The sequence below is a fragment of the Oryx dammah genome, unplaced genomic scaffold (assembly GCF_014754425.2).
Source record: "Oryx dammah isolate SB20612 unplaced genomic scaffold, SCBI_Odam_1.1 HiC_scaffold_5, whole genome shotgun sequence".
Classification (NCBI taxonomy): Eukaryota; Metazoa; Chordata; class Mammalia; order Artiodactyla; family Bovidae; genus Oryx; species Oryx dammah.
The window spans coordinates 90998311-91016094 of record NW_024070189.1 but is presented as its reverse complement, the minus strand read 5'-3'; the positions used below and the strand labels follow the sequence as shown (position 1 = coordinate 91016094).

The 17784-nt window shown below is 57.8% G+C and overlaps 3 protein-coding genes across 4 annotated transcripts in view; 2 read left to right on the top strand and 1 right to left on the bottom strand.

Annotated features, from left to right (window-relative positions):
- Positions 1–4343: 4343 nt before the first annotated feature.
- DUS3L (dihydrouridine synthase 3 like) lies at positions 4344–10372 on the top strand. 2 transcript variants are annotated; one of them, XM_040242058.1, is made up of 13 exons: positions 4375–5562; positions 6281–6569; positions 6809–7321; positions 7677–7718; positions 7861–8013; positions 8227–8343; positions 8513–8578; positions 8656–8766; positions 9015–9111; positions 9261–9336; positions 9697–9885; positions 9965–10093; positions 10216–10372. In XM_040242058.1, the coding sequence occupies exons 1-13, from the start codon at positions 5465–5467 to the stop codon at positions 10286–10288; spliced, it is 1953 nt and encodes a 650-aa protein (XP_040097992.1). In that variant the 5' UTR covers positions 4375–5464; the 3' UTR covers positions 10289–10372. The 2 variants fall into 2 exon arrangements, 1 of the variants encoding a protein (XP_040097992.1); XR_005721246.1 differs by having other exon boundaries at positions 4344–5562; positions 7861–8343; positions 8656–9111.
- Positions 10373–10469: 97 nt separating this feature from the next.
- PRR22 (proline rich 22) lies at positions 10470–12679 on the top strand. The gene is made up of 3 exons (XM_040242059.1): positions 10470–11012; positions 11112–11174; positions 11562–12679. Exons 1-3 carry the CDS (start codon positions 10883–10885, stop codon positions 12659–12661), a joined length of 1293 nt encoding a protein of 430 aa, XP_040097993.1. The 5' UTR covers positions 10470–10882; the 3' UTR covers positions 12662–12679.
- Positions 12680–16195: 3516 nt separating this feature from the next.
- Positions 16196–17784, bottom strand: part of CATSPERD (cation channel sperm associated auxiliary subunit delta) — a 35480-nt gene continuing 33891 nt past the window's right edge. Inside the window, exon 22 of the mRNA XM_040242057.1 lies at positions 16196–16514. Coding sequence (XP_040097991.1) covers positions 16277–16514 — 238 coding nt within the window. The 3' untranslated portion in view covers positions 16196–16276. The remainder of the gene's footprint in view (positions 16515–17784) is intronic.

Sequence of the window (17784 nt, the reverse complement as noted above, 5' to 3'; positions counted from 1 at the left end):
AGTAGCTCAACTCTGGGGCTAGATGACTACCAAACATGTAATCACTGCTCCTCCAACCCTGTCCCTTCTGGTCAGAGGGCCCTCTGCACCCCCCACCCCTGCCCGATGGTCACTGCTTCCCAGGGGAGTGTTCTGTTCGTGGGTAGAGGCTGAGGCAGAGGGTTAGGGAGGCTGGTGGCCGTTGGCCAAGACGCAGAGACTTGGCTGGTGGAGAAGTTTCCATCTTAACTCCAGGAGCTGGTCCAGGCCCTGCAGGCCCATGGCTGCATTTCGGGGACCCCTCCAGGGACCAGCCCATGGCGGGTGAGGTGGACTGGTGCCTTCTGTGTTCTCTGTCCCTCCAGCCACCCCTCCAGTCAGAGCATCCTCACACACTGAGTGTTACTCCATCCCCCCCCAATATGCTGGTGGCTGAGCTCGCTGTGCCTCAGTTTTCCCATTTGTGAAATGGTTCCCGTGTTTCTTCAGCACAGGGTTGCTGACGCCCAGCCAAGAAGCTCCCTGAAACCAGGCTCTGCGGCTCTAGATTCATCAAAGTTATCCTCACTCTGAGCTGGACAATGCTGAGGGCAGAGAGAGGCCTTGGCTCCTACCGAGAACACAGCTGGACACCCACTCCTGGCCGGGGGTCAGAGCAAGGGCCCCAGGGACAAGGGAAGGAGCCAGCCGGACTGGCCAGGATGGGGACCCATGAGGCCTGTGGGCGGCAGGAAGGAGCAGGCTGATTCCAGGAGAGGATGATGGAAAAAGCAGGGCCGCCAGCTGTCCCTGCAGGGCCATTTGCAGCCCCAGGTCACAGGTCGAAGGCCCTGTCCCTGGGGGTCCCAGGTCGGCAACGCAGGAAAGCCATCAGGCCGGGGGGCGGGGCAGAGGGCTGGGGAGGCAAAGGGGGCTGGGTCTGGGGTTGGGAGACACCTGAGAGGTGGAGCCAAGGCTGAGATCACAGACAACCCCCTACACACACACACACACACACACACGAAAGCCACAAATGTGTGGACATTGAGTGTGTATACACACACACACAGGTACAATAGATACACATGCTCACAGATTCATAAATATGCACACCAAAACAAAGACACCCCCCCAAAGTCAGTCACACTCTGCAGATGTATGTACACACTCACTAATGCGCACACACACACTCAGATGTGCACGGCAGCCCCAGATGCTAAGGCTCACAGGTGCCCCACAGCACACACCTCCCAGCACCCTGGCCCTCGCCACCCGCCAGCCTGGCCCTGCCTCCTTGCGTCCTTGGCCCAGGCTGTCCTAATCCTGGTCTCGTGTCCTGAAGCCAGAAGATAAGGGGCAGCTGCAGCCCCAGATAAAGGAGGCGAAAGCCGCAAATCCGGGGCGGCCCAGCGGCAGCGGGCAAAGAGCCCGGGCCACACCTGCCCTGCGCTTCCTCCCCCATCCGACCAGCCAAGAGGGACAGAGAGAGGGCAGGGGAGACGGTGGAGGGAGAGAGAGACAGAGTGGAGGCAGGGCAACCATGGGGGCTGGCAACAACAGCAGAGAAATGGAGACAGATGCAGCGAAAGATGAAGAGAGAGAGAGAGATGGAGAGCCAATATGTGGGAAAAAGAGTGAGGCAGAGAAAGGTATGAGATAGACACACAGAGAGAAGGAAATACAGAAAGGGAAGCAAGAAAGGCTAAGCCAGAAACAGGAAGAATAAAAGGAAGGGACGGAAGCAGGGAGAGCCCCAGTGTCTGGGCAGAGTGCCAGCAGCACCTTCCCAGGCCCAGCTCCACCCCCTCCTGAGTGCCTCAGTCTCCCCACCTGCTCGGGGGCCCCAGGGCAACCTGCCTCCCTCCTGCTTCCTCAGATCAGCCAAGGTCAGGCATTTGTATGACTCAGGCCCAGTTCAGTGTTGCAGGGACATTTCTCGGTGTCCCCACACTCTCCAGGCTGGCACCTGGGAAGTCCTCAGCTCCTTGCCACAGCTTCAGTGAGGGTGGAACACCCCACGGGGCCCAGAGGAGGTATGCCCCCAGTGCCTCAGTTTCCCTAGCTATGAGATATACAATCACTCAGCAAGTGTTCAGGGAGCCCCTACTGTGTGCCAGGCCTGGTACATGCATGCTGAAGACACAGAGGAGCCGAGGCCGACCCGATGCCCACCAGTTCTGGACTTAGTTTAATGAGGGGAAGATCCTCAATGTCTCCTTTTTCTAGAGAAGATGACGCTGAGAACAGAAGAGTGAGTGGGGTGCCCAAGGTGACTGGGTGCAGGAATCTGTGTTACTGGGAGAGGGAACCACATATTTGAAGCCTGGGAGGTAAGACCAGCTCACGGGAGTTCTGGCATTAACTTGGTACTTGAGTTCAGGGAGTGAGGAAGTGAAGAGGCATGAAGCTGGGGAAGGCAGCAGGGGCTGGACTATGCAGAAACTTTGGGGCTCTAGTCTAGGACTAGGGAAGTAGGGAGCCAAGGCAGCATTGGGAGCAGGGGAGGGTCATGGTCAGAGCTTCGTTTTAGAAAGAGCTGTGGGAGGCTGGGCTATTGGGGGTAGGTTGGGAGATTGAGGCCTGGAAGGGGAGTTGCCGGGAAAGGGGACAGGCTAGAAAGAGACTCTGGAGAGAAAGCAGATTGGACATGGGGACTGACAGGCTGTGGCGGGAGGAGAGGCTGATGCCCAGGTCTCTGGCTAGGCAATGGGGCAGCCCCTGGACCCGGGACCTCTGCAAGCCATTGATTCAGGTAGAGTTGGGATGAATGTCTGTTTCCTCCACACAAGGTCAGAGACAGGAATAAAGGAGCTAATACATGAAAAGAGCTTAGAACAGAGCCCAATATACAGTAAGTGCTCAATAATTGTGCAGCTACTGGTAAATGATTAGTACTATGCCATTAAAATAATGCAATATTATAACAAAATAATAAGCAATTAATAATGTGTCACTTATATTAATACCCATATTATGGTTATTACAGATTCCCTGGCAGCTCAGCTGGTAAAGAATCCATCTTCGATGCAGGCGACCGTGGTTCAATTCCTGGGTCAAGAAGATATCCACCCCAGTATTCTTGGGCTTCCCTAATGGATCAGATAGTAAAGAATTCACCCGCAATGCGGGAGACACAGGTTTGATCCCTGGGTCAGGAAGATCCGCTGGAGAAGGAAACGGCAACCCACTCCAGTATTCTTGCCTGGAGAATCCCCATGAACAGGGGTGCCTGGCAGGCTACAGTCCATGGGGTTGCAAAGAGTTGGACATGACCGAGTGACTACTCAGAGCACAGCACATTGTTATTAATTGCCAGTCCACAATCTCCCTTTCTCTCCCTACAGGAAGGCTTTCTGGATCACCTTACACAGAGAAGGCTCGTTGTCACAGGGCAAAGCCAGGAAGCCCTAAGAAGGGTCTTCTTGAAGGCTGAGCCCCAGAGAGGGGAGTCGCATTCCTGAAGTCATTCTCTGTGGGCCTCAGTTCTCCACCTGAACAACTGTCTCCCCAGAGGGATCTGGATGCCTGTGGGTTGATCTCCGGGGAGTCGATGGTAGAACCTCAGAGGGCAATGGGGTGGGGACCTCAAGAAGAAGTGAGTTCCTGTCCCTGGAGGTTGGTAAGTGGGACAGAGTCTCCCAAGGACTGCAGTGGTTTCTTCCAGAGTCCCTGATTCCAAGTTTTATTTCCAGTTTGTCCTATAGAGGGCGGCAGAGGCCAGAGATGGAAGACAAGCTGCTCCCCCGCCCCCATCCCATTTTCCCCCAGGTCTTAGAAAAGCTGGTGTTGAGCCTGTTGCGGCCTCAGGCAAATCCTTTCCCTCCTCTGGCCTCAGTTAGTCCCTCTGTCACTCAAGGAATACAGTCTCTGTCTCATTTCCCTGTTCAAGGAAAGCTTTGTCAAGGTTAGCGGTAAAATGCACGGGCGGCCAAGAAATTGGTTATTGACATCCTGCACTGTGTTCACATAATTCAAGACAAATAATAGTGATAAAGAAATAGCAACGTTGGATCCCTGAGTCAGGAAGATCCCCTGGAGGAGGGCATGGCCACCTACTCCAGTATTCTTGCCTGGAGAATCCCATGGACAGAGGAGCCTGGCAGGCTACGGTCCATAGGGTTGCAAAGCATTGGACACGACTGAAGTAGCACACAGTAGCAACAATAGTGAAAGTGAAAGTGAAGTTGCTCAGTCATGTCCAACTCTTTGCGACCCCGTGGACTGTAGCCCACCAGGCTCCTCCGTCCATGGGATTCTCCAGGCAAGAATACTGGAGTGGGTTGCCATTGCCTTCTCCAGGGGATCTTCCCTGACCCAGGGATCGAACCCAGGGATTAAACCCAGGTCTCCTGCATTGCAGGCAGACGCTTTAACCTCTGAGCCACCAGGGAAGCCCAGGTATTCTTTAATGTTTATTGACTGTTATTTATTGAATCTATAATTTCTAAAACAGCTATTTTTATCAGCCCCATTTTTCTGATGAGGAGACTGAGGCACAAATGTTCCCAGTTGGTCAGTAGAAGTGCTGGGATTCCAAAGTGGCAGGCTGAGTCCACAGCCCAGAGGTGCCTGTGCTGCACCAAGGCTCTTCCAGGAACAGGGAGCTTTAGGAGAGTGCAACAGGGAATGGTGAGGACTGTGGAAAATGGGGACTAGATTCTGCTCTCCTTGGGCTGTTTGTTCTCCCACTTCCCTGGGATAAAATCTCCAAGTCCTCCCCAAAGCCTAGAGGGCCCTGCATGGCCTTCACCTCCTCCCTCTCTCTCCCTTGCTCACGCAACTCCAACCAGAGGGCTCAGTTTGTCCAACATACCAGGCAGGGTCCTGCCTCAGGGCCTTTGTACTGGCTTTTCCCTCAACCTGGAGCACTTTTCCTTCTGATATTCCTGTCTCTCACTCATGTCTTGCAAAAACACTAAAATGTCCCCTCAGTGAAAAAGCTTTCCTTGACCATTCTATTAAGAACTGCAACCATCAGAAATGTCTTTCCCACTTCCTCTTCCCTGCTTCATTACCGTCCAATATGCAATATACCTTACTTATGTATTATGTTGATTGTCTTCACCACTGCTATCTAAGCTCCTAAGCATAAGGATTTTTTGGTCTGTTATTCACTGCTGTTTCGCTGGCGTCCAGGATAGCATGTAACACATAGGCATTCAACGAGTTACTCGTTTAATGAACGCCCCAAAAAAAGTAGCAGTGTTTTAAAATTCCATCAGCAAAACAAAATAGTTCTGTAAGCCGATTGGGGCCCGTGGGAAGCCAGTTTGAGAGCCCCAAGAGACTCATTGAACACTTCCGTTTCCCGAAAAAGTATCAAAGGTAGAAAAGGGACCCGAGGCCGCAGCCCCTCCTAGGTTCCGCCCCATTACGTCGACGCGCGTACAATTGCGTCACTTGGAGCGACCTGAGCATGCGCGCTTCACCAGCAAGACCGGGAAAGACACACAGGCGACCCGGAAGGCCTTTCCGCGGCACTCCAAAGCGGGCGTGAGGGGGGCCGATGGCGGAGAGAGCGGCAGAAGTCTCAGCAGCGAGTGATGGTGGTGGCGACCTAGGAACCGTCGAGCCGGAACGGGGAGTGGCGCCCATCAAACCTCAGTGAGTCGCTGGGTCAGACGCGGCCTGAGCAGTGCTTGCCGGGAGCTGGGGCAGCGGCCCAGCATTGGAAGCTCGCCGGCTCTCCTGTTTCGGCCTTCCGTCCGCTCGCAGGGTCACGAGCACCTGAGATCACGCACGTTGGGAACTGTCACATGCGCGAAGGGACACCACGGTGCATGCTGGGGTGGGCGGGGTCTGGGGCGGAGACCGCAGTGCATGCTGGGGACTGTAGGCCTAGTGTATGGCGGGAATGGCGCAAGTGCACTGTTGGCCAGTCGCCGCACTTACAGGTAGGAACTTGACTTGTGTCTGAAGCGAGTGCCGCGGGGCATGCTGAGTCTTGGGGTCGGGGAGGGGGTGGTGGTGGCTGAAAGGCATGCTGGGAAATGTGGCGGCAGCGGACCCGTTGCAGAGCACGCTGGGACGTGTAGTTTCTTCTAGCCTAAGGTAGCCAGGGATGTTCACATCGGATGTTTGTACTTCATTCAGTTCTCCAGTCTGGGCACTGGGGACCCAGAAACAAAACAGATCCTCCCTGCGGCCTTGAAGTGTTTCTCGGCTGCCAGCTGGCTAGTTCTAAGTAGGGAGTATCCCATCAACAGAAGCATGTAAACAGGGGCAAGTGTTCTCAGCCCCTTTCCGTAGCGTACATGAATCTGAGCTCAAGGCAAGATACTTCTTTCACAAGCCCTCCTTTCTCCTGCCTCTCTGCTGGCAGATACCTCACCACCAAGGAGCAGTTCCACGAATTCCTGGAAGCCAAAGGGCGGGAGAAGCCCAGCCAGGATTCCGAGGCTGTAGACCCTGCTGGCAATGACCTGGCTGAACCTGAGGCCAAGCGGATCCGACTGGAGGACGGGCAGACAGAGGACGGGCAGGCAGAGGAGGCAGCTGAAACTGGGGAGCAGTTTCAGGCTCAGAAGAGGGCCCGGGGCCAGAATAAGTGCCGGCCTCACGTGAAGCCCACTCACTATGATAAGAACAAGCTCTGCCCTTCTCTGGTCCAGGTGTGCGTCCCAGATGCCTTGAGTGTGAGCCTGTCTGCCCCCCGTTCAGTCTTCATGACGTTATGATGTACCGTTATTGTTCCCGTCTTCCAGGTGAAGAAACTGAGGCTTGGTGAGGTTTCTGCCTTGTCTGAGGACACACAGCCAGGAGGGGAGGGATCTGAGTTTCAGACCTAGGCTGCCCGACTGCCTTCATCAGCGTCTCTCCGTCCTCCCTCATTGCCTCTGTTTCCTTGCAGGAATCAGCTGCTAAGTGTTTCTATGGCGACCGCTGCCGCTTCCTGCATGATGTGGGCCACTACCTGGAGACCAAGCCTGCTGACCTTGGCCCCAGCTGTGTGCTCTTCGAAACCTTCGGCAGGTGCCCCTATGGCGTGACCTGCCGCTTTGCCGGGGCGCATCTGGGGCCTGAGGGCCAGAATCTGGTGAGGGAGGGGTTGGTCCAGGCCCCGCCCGTCCGCAATGGCCTGGACAAGGCCCTGCAGCAGCAGTTGCGAAAAAGGAAGATCCACTTCAAGCGTGCAGAGCAGGCTCTGCGCCAGCTGAGCAGGGGCCCGCTGCCAGGCCCCACCCCTGAAGCCACTGTCCCCGAGGGCAGGGAGGCCGAGGGTGCCCCAGGGCAGGATAACTGTGACGGCCAGCTGGCCCCCCAGGAACCGGACACCGTTGGCCCTCCCAGTGACCCTTTAAGGACCTGCGGACCCCTGACAGATGAAGATGTAGTCAGGTTGAGGCCCCGTGAGAAGCGGCGGGTATGTGTCATGGGCCCCCTGTGAGGACACTAGCAGTGTCCGGGGCAGACAGAGCTGGACACTCACTCCCAGCTCCAGAGGGTCTGGGCTCTAACAGAGGGGGCAATGGAAAAGGCTTCCTAGAAGGGAGGGCATTGGGACTGGGGCTTTGACGGTTGAGTAGAAGCTCTCTAGCAGAGAAAAGCATGGAGGAAAGAACTTTCCTCATGGAGGGATTCGGTGACCTGTGTAGAGGCGTGGAGGTAAAAAGGAGCCAGACTCACTGGGGCAGGATAAAGCCTATGGGAAGGCTTGAGGCTTGAGAAGCCTCGAAAGTCAGATTCGTGGGTAGAGATGTGCTTTTTTTCCCTTTCAGCTGGACATCAGTGGCAAACTGTACCTGGCCCCACTCACCACGGTAGGACCCACAGCAGGGTGGGCAGGTGCTGGCAATGTGCTCATCACAGCAGCACCCACTGCTCCCCCTGCCCTGGGGGCTTGGGTCCATGTCTGGGGTCCTAGCCTGCCATGCCCTTACGTGTGCCTTCCACTGTCTCCAGTGTGGCAACCTGCCCTTCCGCCGGATCTGTAAGCACTTCGGGGCGGATGTGACCTGCGGGGAGATGGCTGTGTGCACCAACCTGCTGCAGGGCCAGACGTCTGAGTGGGCCCTGCTCAAACGCCACCCTTGCGAGGATATCTTTGGCATCCAGGTTGGTGGCGCCCCGAGGAAGGGAAGGAGGAGAGGCTCTTGGCTGTCACATGTCAGAGCCAGGTTCAGGGTCAGGCTCTCCTGGATCACCTCCCAGACCCCCTGCCTCAGCTACTGGCCACGTGCCAGTCTGACGCACCTGGAGGAGCTGATAGCCTTGGCACGGGGCCAGGCAGGATGGCCCCTCACTCCCTGCCCACCCACCCGGCCACAGCTTGAGGGTGCCTTTCCTGACACCATGACCAAATGTGCCGAGCTGCTGAACCGCACCATCGAAGTGGATTTCGTGGACATCAATGTCGGCTGCCCCATTGACCTCGTGTTCAAGAAGGTACCCAACATTCAGCTGAGTGGGTGAGGGTGGAGTCCCTGGGAATCTGGGGGGGCCTCTGGGCCTTGCTTTCTGCATCCGGACAAGGAAGGCAGTGGTAGGGTGGGAGCTGGCATCAGGCCCAGCCTGGGTCCAGCCTTCCTGAACTCTACCCACCTGTCTCTCCCAGGGCGGGGGCTGTGCCCTCATGAACCGCTTGGCCAAGTTCCAGCAGATTGTCCGTGGCATGAACCAGGTACTGCCCAAGATGACCACCCACAGCCCTCACCGCCTGACCCCAGGCCCTGCTGCCGACCACTCCTGTTCCCACAGGTGCTGGACGTGCCGCTGACCGTGAAGCTGCGCACGGGCGTCCAGGAACGTGTGAATCTGGCCCACCGGCTGTTGCCCGATCTGCGGGACTGGGGGGCGGCTCTGGTCACGGTGGGTCTCGGGGCAGAGCGGGCATCGGGGCCCCAAGGCACTTCCCTTTCTAACTACCCCTCCCTCCTGTCTCCTCTCTCCTGGTCTCTGGCTCGCCCTCTGTCTCTTGTCTCCATCTGTCCATCTTTCTGTCTCTCTCTCTCTCAGTCCGTCTCTCCTGGGATCTCTGGGTCTCTTTCTCTCTCTCTCTCTGGTCCTCCGCTTCCCTGGCCCCTCCTTCCCTCCCCACACGGCCGCCTCCCCTCCAGCTCCATGGCCGCTCGAGGGAGCAGCGCTACACCAAGCTGGCCGACTGGCAGTACATCGAGCAGTGTGTGGCAGCAGCCAGCCCCATGCCCCTTTTCGGTGGGTCCCCACAGGTCACACACCCAGGCCCGCCCCTCACCTGGGCCCCTCCCTGTCCAGATGGGGGGCTCCCGGGCTGGCGAGAACTCCTCATGCCCTGGCACCCCTGCCCAGCGTGGCTCCCTGAGACTCCGGCTTCTGTCCCTCAGGGAATGGAGACATCTTGTCCTACGAGGATGCCAACCGAGCCCTGCAGACTGGTGTTGCAGGGGTCATGATCGCGCGGTGCGTGTGCCTTGGGGCGCAGCTGTGGCCTTACTGTTATAGCTTGGAACTCTCAAGATTTTTTTTTTTGTAATTTGGCTGGGTCGGGTCTTAGCTGCAGCATGTGGGACCTTTGATCTTTATTATGGGATGTGGGATTTTTAGTTAGTGCATGTGGGGTGTAGTTCCCTGACTAGGGATGAAACCCAGACCCCCTGCATTGGGAGCGTGGAGTCTTAGCCACTGGACCACCAGCGAAGTCCCAGAATTCTCTGGCTTTGAGTATCATGTGAGCGTGTGGCTGGGAGGCCGGGGACTGTGGTTTTGGGAGCCGGGGTTTCCCCAGCGGCCCACTGACCGCCGCCCGCTGCCTGCCCCCAGTGGCGCCCTGCTCAAGCCGTGGCTGTTCACGGAGATCAAGGAGCAGAGGCACTGGGACATCTCATCGTCTGAGCGCCTGGACATCCTGCGGGACTTCACGCACTATGGCCTGGAGCACTGGGGCTCAGACACACAGGGCGTGGAGAAGACGCGCCGCTTCCTCCTCGAGTGGCTCTCCTTCCTGTGCAGGTGGGATGGGGCGGTGGGGCGGGCCAGGCGCAGTGCTGTGGGGAGCCCCCGCCCAACCCCTTTCCCCCCGCCCCCACAGGTACGTGCCCGTGGGCCTGCTGGAGCGGCTCCCGCAGCGGATCAACGAGCGGCCACCCTACTACCTGGGGCGCGACTACCTGGAAACGCTCATGGCCAGCCAGAAGGCAGCTGACTGGATTCGCATCAGGTGCCCGGGAACTGAGGCCCTGAGGGGCAGGGGGATAGATGACCTGGTGGGTCTGGGGTGAGCTGGATTGAGGGCTGCCCCGTGCCAGGCCTGACTCCGGCCGCCTGCCTCCCTCCCCACAGTGAGATGCTGCTGGGACCCGTCCCGCCCAACTTCGTCTTCCTGCCCAAGCACAAGGCCAATGCCTACAAGTAGCCATAGGGACAGGAGGGGCATCTGAGTACCCAGAGGGCCCCCTAAAGCGTGAGAAGTCAATAAATTTTATTCTTCTAAAACCCAGGCCTTTCTGTGACCCTGATGCTGCCCTTGGCCCCCTGCCATCCCCACCCCCACATCCCCCTCACCCCTTCACTCATTCACCAGTCCTGTGCTGGCCACTGTTGGTGCCCAAAAGGCCTTGACAACAAAGAAGCCATCAGAGCCCATGAGATGGGGCCTCAGCCTACCTGAGTGTGGATCAGGGTGGGCTGCCTGGAGGAAGGGGCCTCAGAGCTGACTGGCAAGCCATGCTGGCAGAGGTGGAAGGCAGCAGACCGCACCCAAGATCCACCATACCCTCTGTGACGCCCGTCTCTGGCTCTCTTGGTTTCCTGGTCCACCCCTGCCCACTCCCCACCCCGCCATTACCCGGAACCCTGACCAGTGGGCGGGCCGCAGCCTGGAACCCGCTGCCCGGAGTAACCAGACAAACAGAACCCCACAGGACTCTGAGCCTGTTCTCTGGGCGGGCCACCTGTGCTCCCCACCTGCTGCCCTCCTGGCCCGCCTGGGTCAGGCCCCCGCCTCCCTATGCAGAACCCGAAACCCTTCTACGCACCCACAGCTCCCCAAGAAGGCTTCAGCCCCCAGGGCCTGGATGCCACTGATGGGCTGGGCAACCAGCCCACTCCCGCCTGCACAGAGCCCCCGTCCGCTGTGGGTAAGAGTCGGTGGGGGGCGGGCGCGGCCATGGGGGCAGGGACTGGGGCTCTGTCCGCCAGCCTCAGGACCCCACCCGCCTGCCTGCTTTCGTCCACAGGTTCCTCCAACCTGTACCACCCCCCAACCCCGGAGAAGGAGGTGTTCCCAACCCCTCCAGCAGGTACTGGCCTCCCGCCAACCCTTGAGGACTGGGGAGTGGGCAGGGCCATCCCGTCCCCACCCCTAACCCTAGATGGCTTCCCACTCCAAAGCAAGGCCAGTGTCCCTCATCCCCTCGAGGGGGCCCTGACAGTAGGGCAGCCCTATGACTCTTGTCCCCCAGTCAGGTTCCCCAAAGCCAGGTCTATGTCTCCTGTCCCCCACCCCCTCGATGAGCCCCCAAAGTACGTCCTGGGTCCCCAGACTGGCAAATAAACCCCCAGAGGCAAAACCTATGTCCTCGTCCCCCAAATGGACCCCAGGGTTGGTCCGTGTCCTGTGTCCCCTTGACGTGTCCCCCAGGCAGGTCCCAGGACTGCCCCTCTGAGGGCCACCCTCCTGGCCACAGGTTTCCAGATGGCACCCTGCGGGTGCTTCTTTGACCCCCGCATCTACCGAATCGAGTGGGCTGCCACTGACTTCGGCCAGTCGTCCCTGTACAAGCTGGTGGCCGTGGGCGATGGGGGGCCAGCCGGGGCCTCCACCTCGCCAGGCACTTACCTCCTGGAGCCCCAGCATTACCTCAAGGCCCCAGTGCCACCCCTACCGCCCCCACCATACCCCCACTACCAGCCACCGCCCCCTGGGGGCCCCCAGTACCTCCTGCCATATTTCCCGCCTGAGGGGCCGGGGCCCGAGACCGTGGGCTTCATGGGGGACAGGGGGCCACCCGCCTTTGTGGAGCTGCCCCTGCCCTTGATCAAGGAGGGCCTGGCGCCCCCACCGCCCCCCAAGGAGAGCAAGCTGCCCCCGCTGCTCATCACGCTGCCCGCCGAGACCACACTGCCCCCGGGCACCTACAGCCACCTCAAGGGCCACCTGAGCCAACTGCACGGGCCCGGGGAGCCCTTGACCTTCCCAGTCAAGGAGCCGCCCCCCAGCCCACTGTACCCACCGGTCCCCACCGAACCCAAGGCGGCCGATGCTGAGGTGGCCCCACTGGGCACGGGTGAGGCCAGGACCCCCGAGGTGGCCCGGGCCTTTACGCTGCCCGAGAAGGTGCTGCTGGAGGATGCGATGAAGCTCTTCGACTGTCTGCCGGGCGGCGCCGAGCCCGAAGGGGCCCCATGCAAGCCCCTGGGGCCTGGGCCAGCCCTGCCCGACAGTGGGGGCGGCGGCGACGACTCCTCTGGTGACATCCGCTCGCTGCACCTGCCGGACGAGCTGCTGTCCTTCGACTACAGCGTGCCCGAGATCCTGGACACTGTCTCCAACGTGGACTACTTCTTCAACTTTAAGGCACTGGACGAGGAGCCGCTGCCCCGTCCAGGGCCCCCTGCCGCCAACACTGCAGCCTCTGCCCCCAGGGCCGAGCCCCCTGGCAAGAGGAAGGCAGGCAGTTCCACCACCAAGAAGGGGCGGCAGGGTAGCAGGGGCAAGCAGGCCACGGGTCCCACGACTGCTGCCTCGTCAGGGCCCCGGCAGGACCTGGGAGCTACCCCCCATTAAAGCGGATTTGACCTTTCAGAGCTGTGTCCGCCCAGTGTCATCAGGGCCGTCCCTACACCCTCCCTCTTGTACAGTGGGCCCCAGGCCACGGTGTGAGGCCCTGCAGGACCCGAGGGTGCTGCACTTACAGAGCAGAGTTGGGGAGCCCTAGATTCAGATTTGGGGTTCTAAATCTGGCCATAGAGAACCCAAGTCAGCCGGCACTCTGGAGAGGTGGGAACTGCCTGACTCCTACACTGCAAGAATTTCACTTCTGTGTTTGACTGGGAAAGTCGGGGCTGCCCAGAGATGAGCAGGAACTAGGCTGGAGACACACAGCAAATGCGGGAGTTAGGGAGCGGCCTGCATATCGCCGACCATCCCTCTGAAGCACTACTGGTGGGAGCGGGGGAAGGCCTTAGAGAGGCTTGCGGGCTGGACTCAGCCTCCACCGATCTGGCAGGGCAAGTGTTGTCGCCAGTGGTGAAGGGGCGGGCCCCCACCCATGTTCATGTAGACAGCTGGGGTGCGGAGGTAGGTGCTGGTTAGAGGTGAAGCACCTGAGGTCTGAGAGTGGGGGCTGGGCAGGGATGCGGGAGATGGTGCCCACCTGGGGCATGCAGAGTGCACCTGCAGCCCAGGTGAAGGCTGAGGCTCTGGTGGGCGTGCCTGTTCCAAGATGGGCAGGGGGCTGTGTCCCCTCATTGGACCCAGCTGTGCGTGGCAGGCACAGGGAGCCTGGAATTTCAGTTCTCACACCTGTTCCCTCCTGCCTGGGCTCCTCCCGCTGCATCCACATGGCTCCCAGCCCTGTGGGTCCCAGGTCAGGCTCTCTTCAGCCCTTCCCACAGGAGAGTCTGGAGCAGCTGCTGTCCATATCCTCCCCTGAAATACTCAAGGTGACCCTGAAGGGGGTGACGTGCAAGGAGGTAAGGAGAGTTGGGGGCTTCCCTGGTGGCTCAGTGGTAAATAATCTACCTGTCAACGCAGAAAACAAGCATTTGACCCTGGGTCGGCAAGATCCCCTAGAGACGGAAATGGCAACCCACTCCTGTATCCTTGTCTGGAGAATCCCATGAACAGAGGAGGGTGGCGGGCTACAGTCCACGGGGTTCCAAAAGAGTCAGACATGACTTAGCAAGAAAACAACAAGGAGAGATGGAGCACACCTCTGGAGTGGGCCAGCCCCGCCTGCTTCCCTCCCCTGCAAGTTCAGGGCTGGGTCTCAGGGGCTTTCACTCTTGGACTCTGCTGGGAAGCTGGGGGGCTTGACTGGGCTCCAGGAGATGTCCGGGGTGGGGGATCCCATGTGCTGGCACCACATCTCGAGCCTCCAGGGCTTGTCTCCCTGAAGCCTGTCCCAAGGCTCAGGGAGGCAGGGGCAGCCCTAAGTCTGCACCTGCACTTACCTGACTCTTCTCTGAATGGGACATGGGCCTCACTTCCCCTCACCTCCCTTGGAGCCCTCCTTCATGCAGCCGTGCTAACGGGTGTTTTTGAGACATATGAAGTGCCCACAATGACGGGGAGCCCCTGGCAAGCAAGGTGGATGTGAGAGGAGGAGCTTGGTTTTCTGTAAGATTAATGTGGACTGAGGATCCTGAAGCATGGCATCCCATCTCGTGACCCCCCCATCAGGCCTGAAGGGTGGATGTGGCAGAGCAACTCAGCCCCCGATGGTGGGACAAAATGACTGGCTTGAACCTGGGCCCATGTCAGTGAAAATGCTGAGTCCTAACCACTGGACTGCAAGGGAAATCCCCCTATTAGGCAATTTAAATGACCAGGGCATGGAGGGGGTGCTTCCCTGGGAGTCCAGTGGTTAAGACTCCAAGCTTCCACTGCAGGGGGCATGGATTTGATCCCTGGTCAGGTGACTATTAGGGCTTCCCTGTTAAGTCAGCTGGTAAAGAATCTGTAATGCAGGAGACCCCGGTTAGATTGCTTGGTCAGGAAAATGACCTGGAGAGAGAATAGGCTACCCACTCCAGTATTCATGGGCTTCCCTGGTGGTTCAGACAGTAAAGAATCTGCCTGCAATGCGGGAGACCTGGAGTTGATCCCTGGGTTGAGAAGATCCCCTGGAGGAGGGCATGGCAACCCACTCCAGTATTGTTGCCTGGAGAATCCCATGGACAGAGGAGCCTGGCGGGCTGCAGTCCGTGGGGTGGCAAAGAGTCAGACACGACTGAGCTACTAAGCACAGCACACACCACGGGGAACTGTGGATAAGATCCCACGTGCCTCCAGCCATGGCCCAAAACAAACAGAAAGCAAGTAAATGACCATGGGATGTGTTCTTTTAACCTAAGAGTGATCAGAAAAGTTACAGAGAAAATTTTCAGTAGAATGAGATGGTGTCCCACACCACCTGGAGCTGAAGGATGGGTGGGAGAGGGAAGCCCGCTGAATGGAGGGACAGATTAATCCCAACATACGTATACATCTACGTGTACATTGCATATACACGTGTACACATGCCCATATATGTATCCACATGGTTGTAGGTGTGTACTTGTAGACAGGCGTGTATTATTCACATGTATGCACACATGTATTCATAAATGTACATGTGTGCAGTTGTGTGTGCATTATACATATACACTTGTGTGACATATCACCCACATATATATGCACGTGTTTACACGAATGTGTGTCAGACATGTACACACGTATGTATTGCAGATATACACCACATACATGTATGCGATGTCCACACATATAATATCCACACAATATCCACACATATACAGTATGCACGCACACACATGCACACTATCTACATACATACATGTGTATGCCTTACCCATGCTATATACATGTGTGTACACCTGTCTGCATATATATATGCACACCATCTGTATCTATATGTATGCCTAACACATGTACTGGAGAAGGCAATAGTACTCCAGTGCTATTGCCTGGAAAATCCCAGGGACAGAGGAGCCTGGTAGGCTACAGTCCATGGGGTCGCAAAGAGTCGGACATGACTGAGCGACTTCACTTTCAATTTTCACTTTCATGCACTGGAGAAGGAAATGGCAACCCACTCCAGTGTTCTTGCCTGGAGAATCCCAGGGACGAGGGAGCCTGGTGGGCTGCCGTTTAGGGGGCTGCACAGAGTTGGACACGACTGAAGTGACTTAGCAGCAGCAGCAGGGTTTATCAACAGAGATGGACCCTCGGGTCTCATCCTTCTCTAACAGAACTTATCGTGTCTGATATATCTCAGGGGCTTGCAGATGAGCGTACCACATGCCTTGGTGAGCTCATTTCTCCAAGCTCCTGTTCACTAGTTTTTTGATTTTTTTTTTTTGCCATGCTGAATGGCTTGCGGGATCTTAGTTCCCAAACCAGCGATCAAACCCCTGCAGCGTGAAGTCACAACCACTGGACCAGCAGGGAAGTCCCCACCAAGCTCCTCTTCATTAGGACTTGGGCTGTCCTCCTTATCCTTATATCCTTACACATGTAGGTGCTATAGTTAAGAGGGACTCTGATGCCAGGATGTCCAGGGAGGCTGATGGATGTAGAAAAACCACAAAACGCGAGTGATACACGCTGCCACTGGCTATATTCACAAACCCTTTACAACAACTCTTCCCTCTCCCTAGCATTCCCACCCTCCACGGGTGCTCAGCACCTGCCCCAGAGACATGCACAAGACTTCCTGCATCTTCGGTACAGTCTGACCCAGAAGCCATTGACCTCGAGGCCCTGCTCGTTGTGCAGCAGCTGGGGGATCATGTAAGCCAGCCACACGAACAGCAGGGTGGCCACCGTGAGCAGGACAATGGTGACCTCTGGCGGGAAGATGGACAGTGGGAAGGCCCCGTAGACATAGACGCTGAAGGTGGTCTCCAGGTGACAGTAGCTGCGAGGGGTGGGCGGGCCGAGTCTGTGGGGCACTGTCTTCAGGGGCCCTGCCCTTCACTCCAGCAAGCTTTTTTGTTTTGGCAGCTCTGCTCAGCCTGTGGGACCTTAATTCTCCAACCAGGGATTGAACCCAGGCCCTCGGCTGTGAAAGCACGGAACCCTAACCACTGGACTGCCAGGGAATTCCCCCAGCAAACATTTTAAAACCCACAGGAATGACAGCTGGGACTGGAATGGTGACTCAGGACACTGAGTTCCATTCATATCCACTTCTCTTTCCTCTGATCTGTCATCCTCTTTGTATTTTGCAGAGGTCACATTTTTCCCCAGGGCCCCTGTGGTCCCCTGCTCTGGGAACAAGGAGTCTCCCCTCCATGCCCAGGTTATCTTGGGGGTGGGGCAGAAGAGGCCAAGAAACTGTTCATCACACAGTGGGGGTGTGACGGGGGCCACAGCATCCCTGAAGTGGGATGGAGGGAAGGGCACCCAGGAAAGGGGACCCAGGAGGTGAGTAGCCAGGGAGACTGCAGGAGGCAGGTGGGGGGAGGGGAGGGGCTGAGGCTCCCAGGCAGGCCCCTTCCCCCCACTGGGTGCCCCCAGGGTCTCCCCAGCCTTCCACCTTTGATGTCCCAGAGGTGGTCTGGTCTGGGGCCCCTAGGGAAGGCGGGGTTCCCCTAAGTTTTTGAGGGTGGCTTTTGTGTCCATCTGGAGGGGAAACGTGATGGGGGAAAGAATGCCGCCCACGTTCCCCCCTCCCAGTGGGAGATGCTGACGACTTGATCCAGCACAAGTGGGTGGCGAATATTAATAATATCCAGCTCTTAGGGCAGGGGTGGGGGGCTTGGGAGGCCAGGCGCATAACCTGTGTCAATTTCCGTGGCGTTAATACTCTGGCCAGTGCTGATTTCAAGTTACCAATGGGAAGTCCGCCCGCTTGCAGACTCCCTGAATATCTAAGGGTTAGTGCTTGGGAGCCTGTCTGTGCCCACCAGTGAGACATACCCATGGGGGTGACTCTGATTCCCCAGGGTAGGGATAGGGGTGCTGCTGGGCATTGTTATTCCCCTTAGGGCCTGGTGTGGTCTCTGAATAAAGATTTACTTAAGCGAGTGAACAAATGCCATCCACGACTTAAAGTGTCACTCTTCCCGGGGATGGTCTGAGCTGTTGCAGGATTCAGGTTTATCCAGGACCTGCCTAAGGGTGGCAGAAAGTGGGCCCCACACACGTGTGGGACCTGCCCTAGAAGCGCCAGCTGTCTCCCCAGA

Coding starts and splice junctions, on each gene's coding strand:
- PRR22 (XM_040242059.1), top strand. CDS start 10,883: ATGCAGAACCCGAAACCCTTCTACGCACCCACAGCTCCCCAAGAAGGC. Junction 11,013..11,111: donor AGAGCCCCCGTCCGCTGTGG/GTAAGAGTCGGT, acceptor TTTCGTCCACAG/GTTCCTCCAACCTGTACCAC. Junction 11,175..11,561: donor GTTCCCAACCCCTCCAGCAG/GTACTGGCCTCC, acceptor TCCTGGCCACAG/GTTTCCAGATGGCACCCTGC.
- DUS3L (XM_040242058.1), top strand. CDS start 5,465: ATGGCGGAGAGAGCGGCAGAAGTCTCAGCAGCGAGTGATGGTGGTGGC. Junction 7,719..7,860: donor ACCTGGCCCCACTCACCACG/GTAGGACCCACA, acceptor CACTGTCTCCAG/TGTGGCAACCTGCCCTTCCG. Junction 8,579..8,655: donor TTGTCCGTGGCATGAACCAG/GTACTGCCCAAG, acceptor CTGTTCCCACAG/GTGCTGGACGTGCCGCTGAC.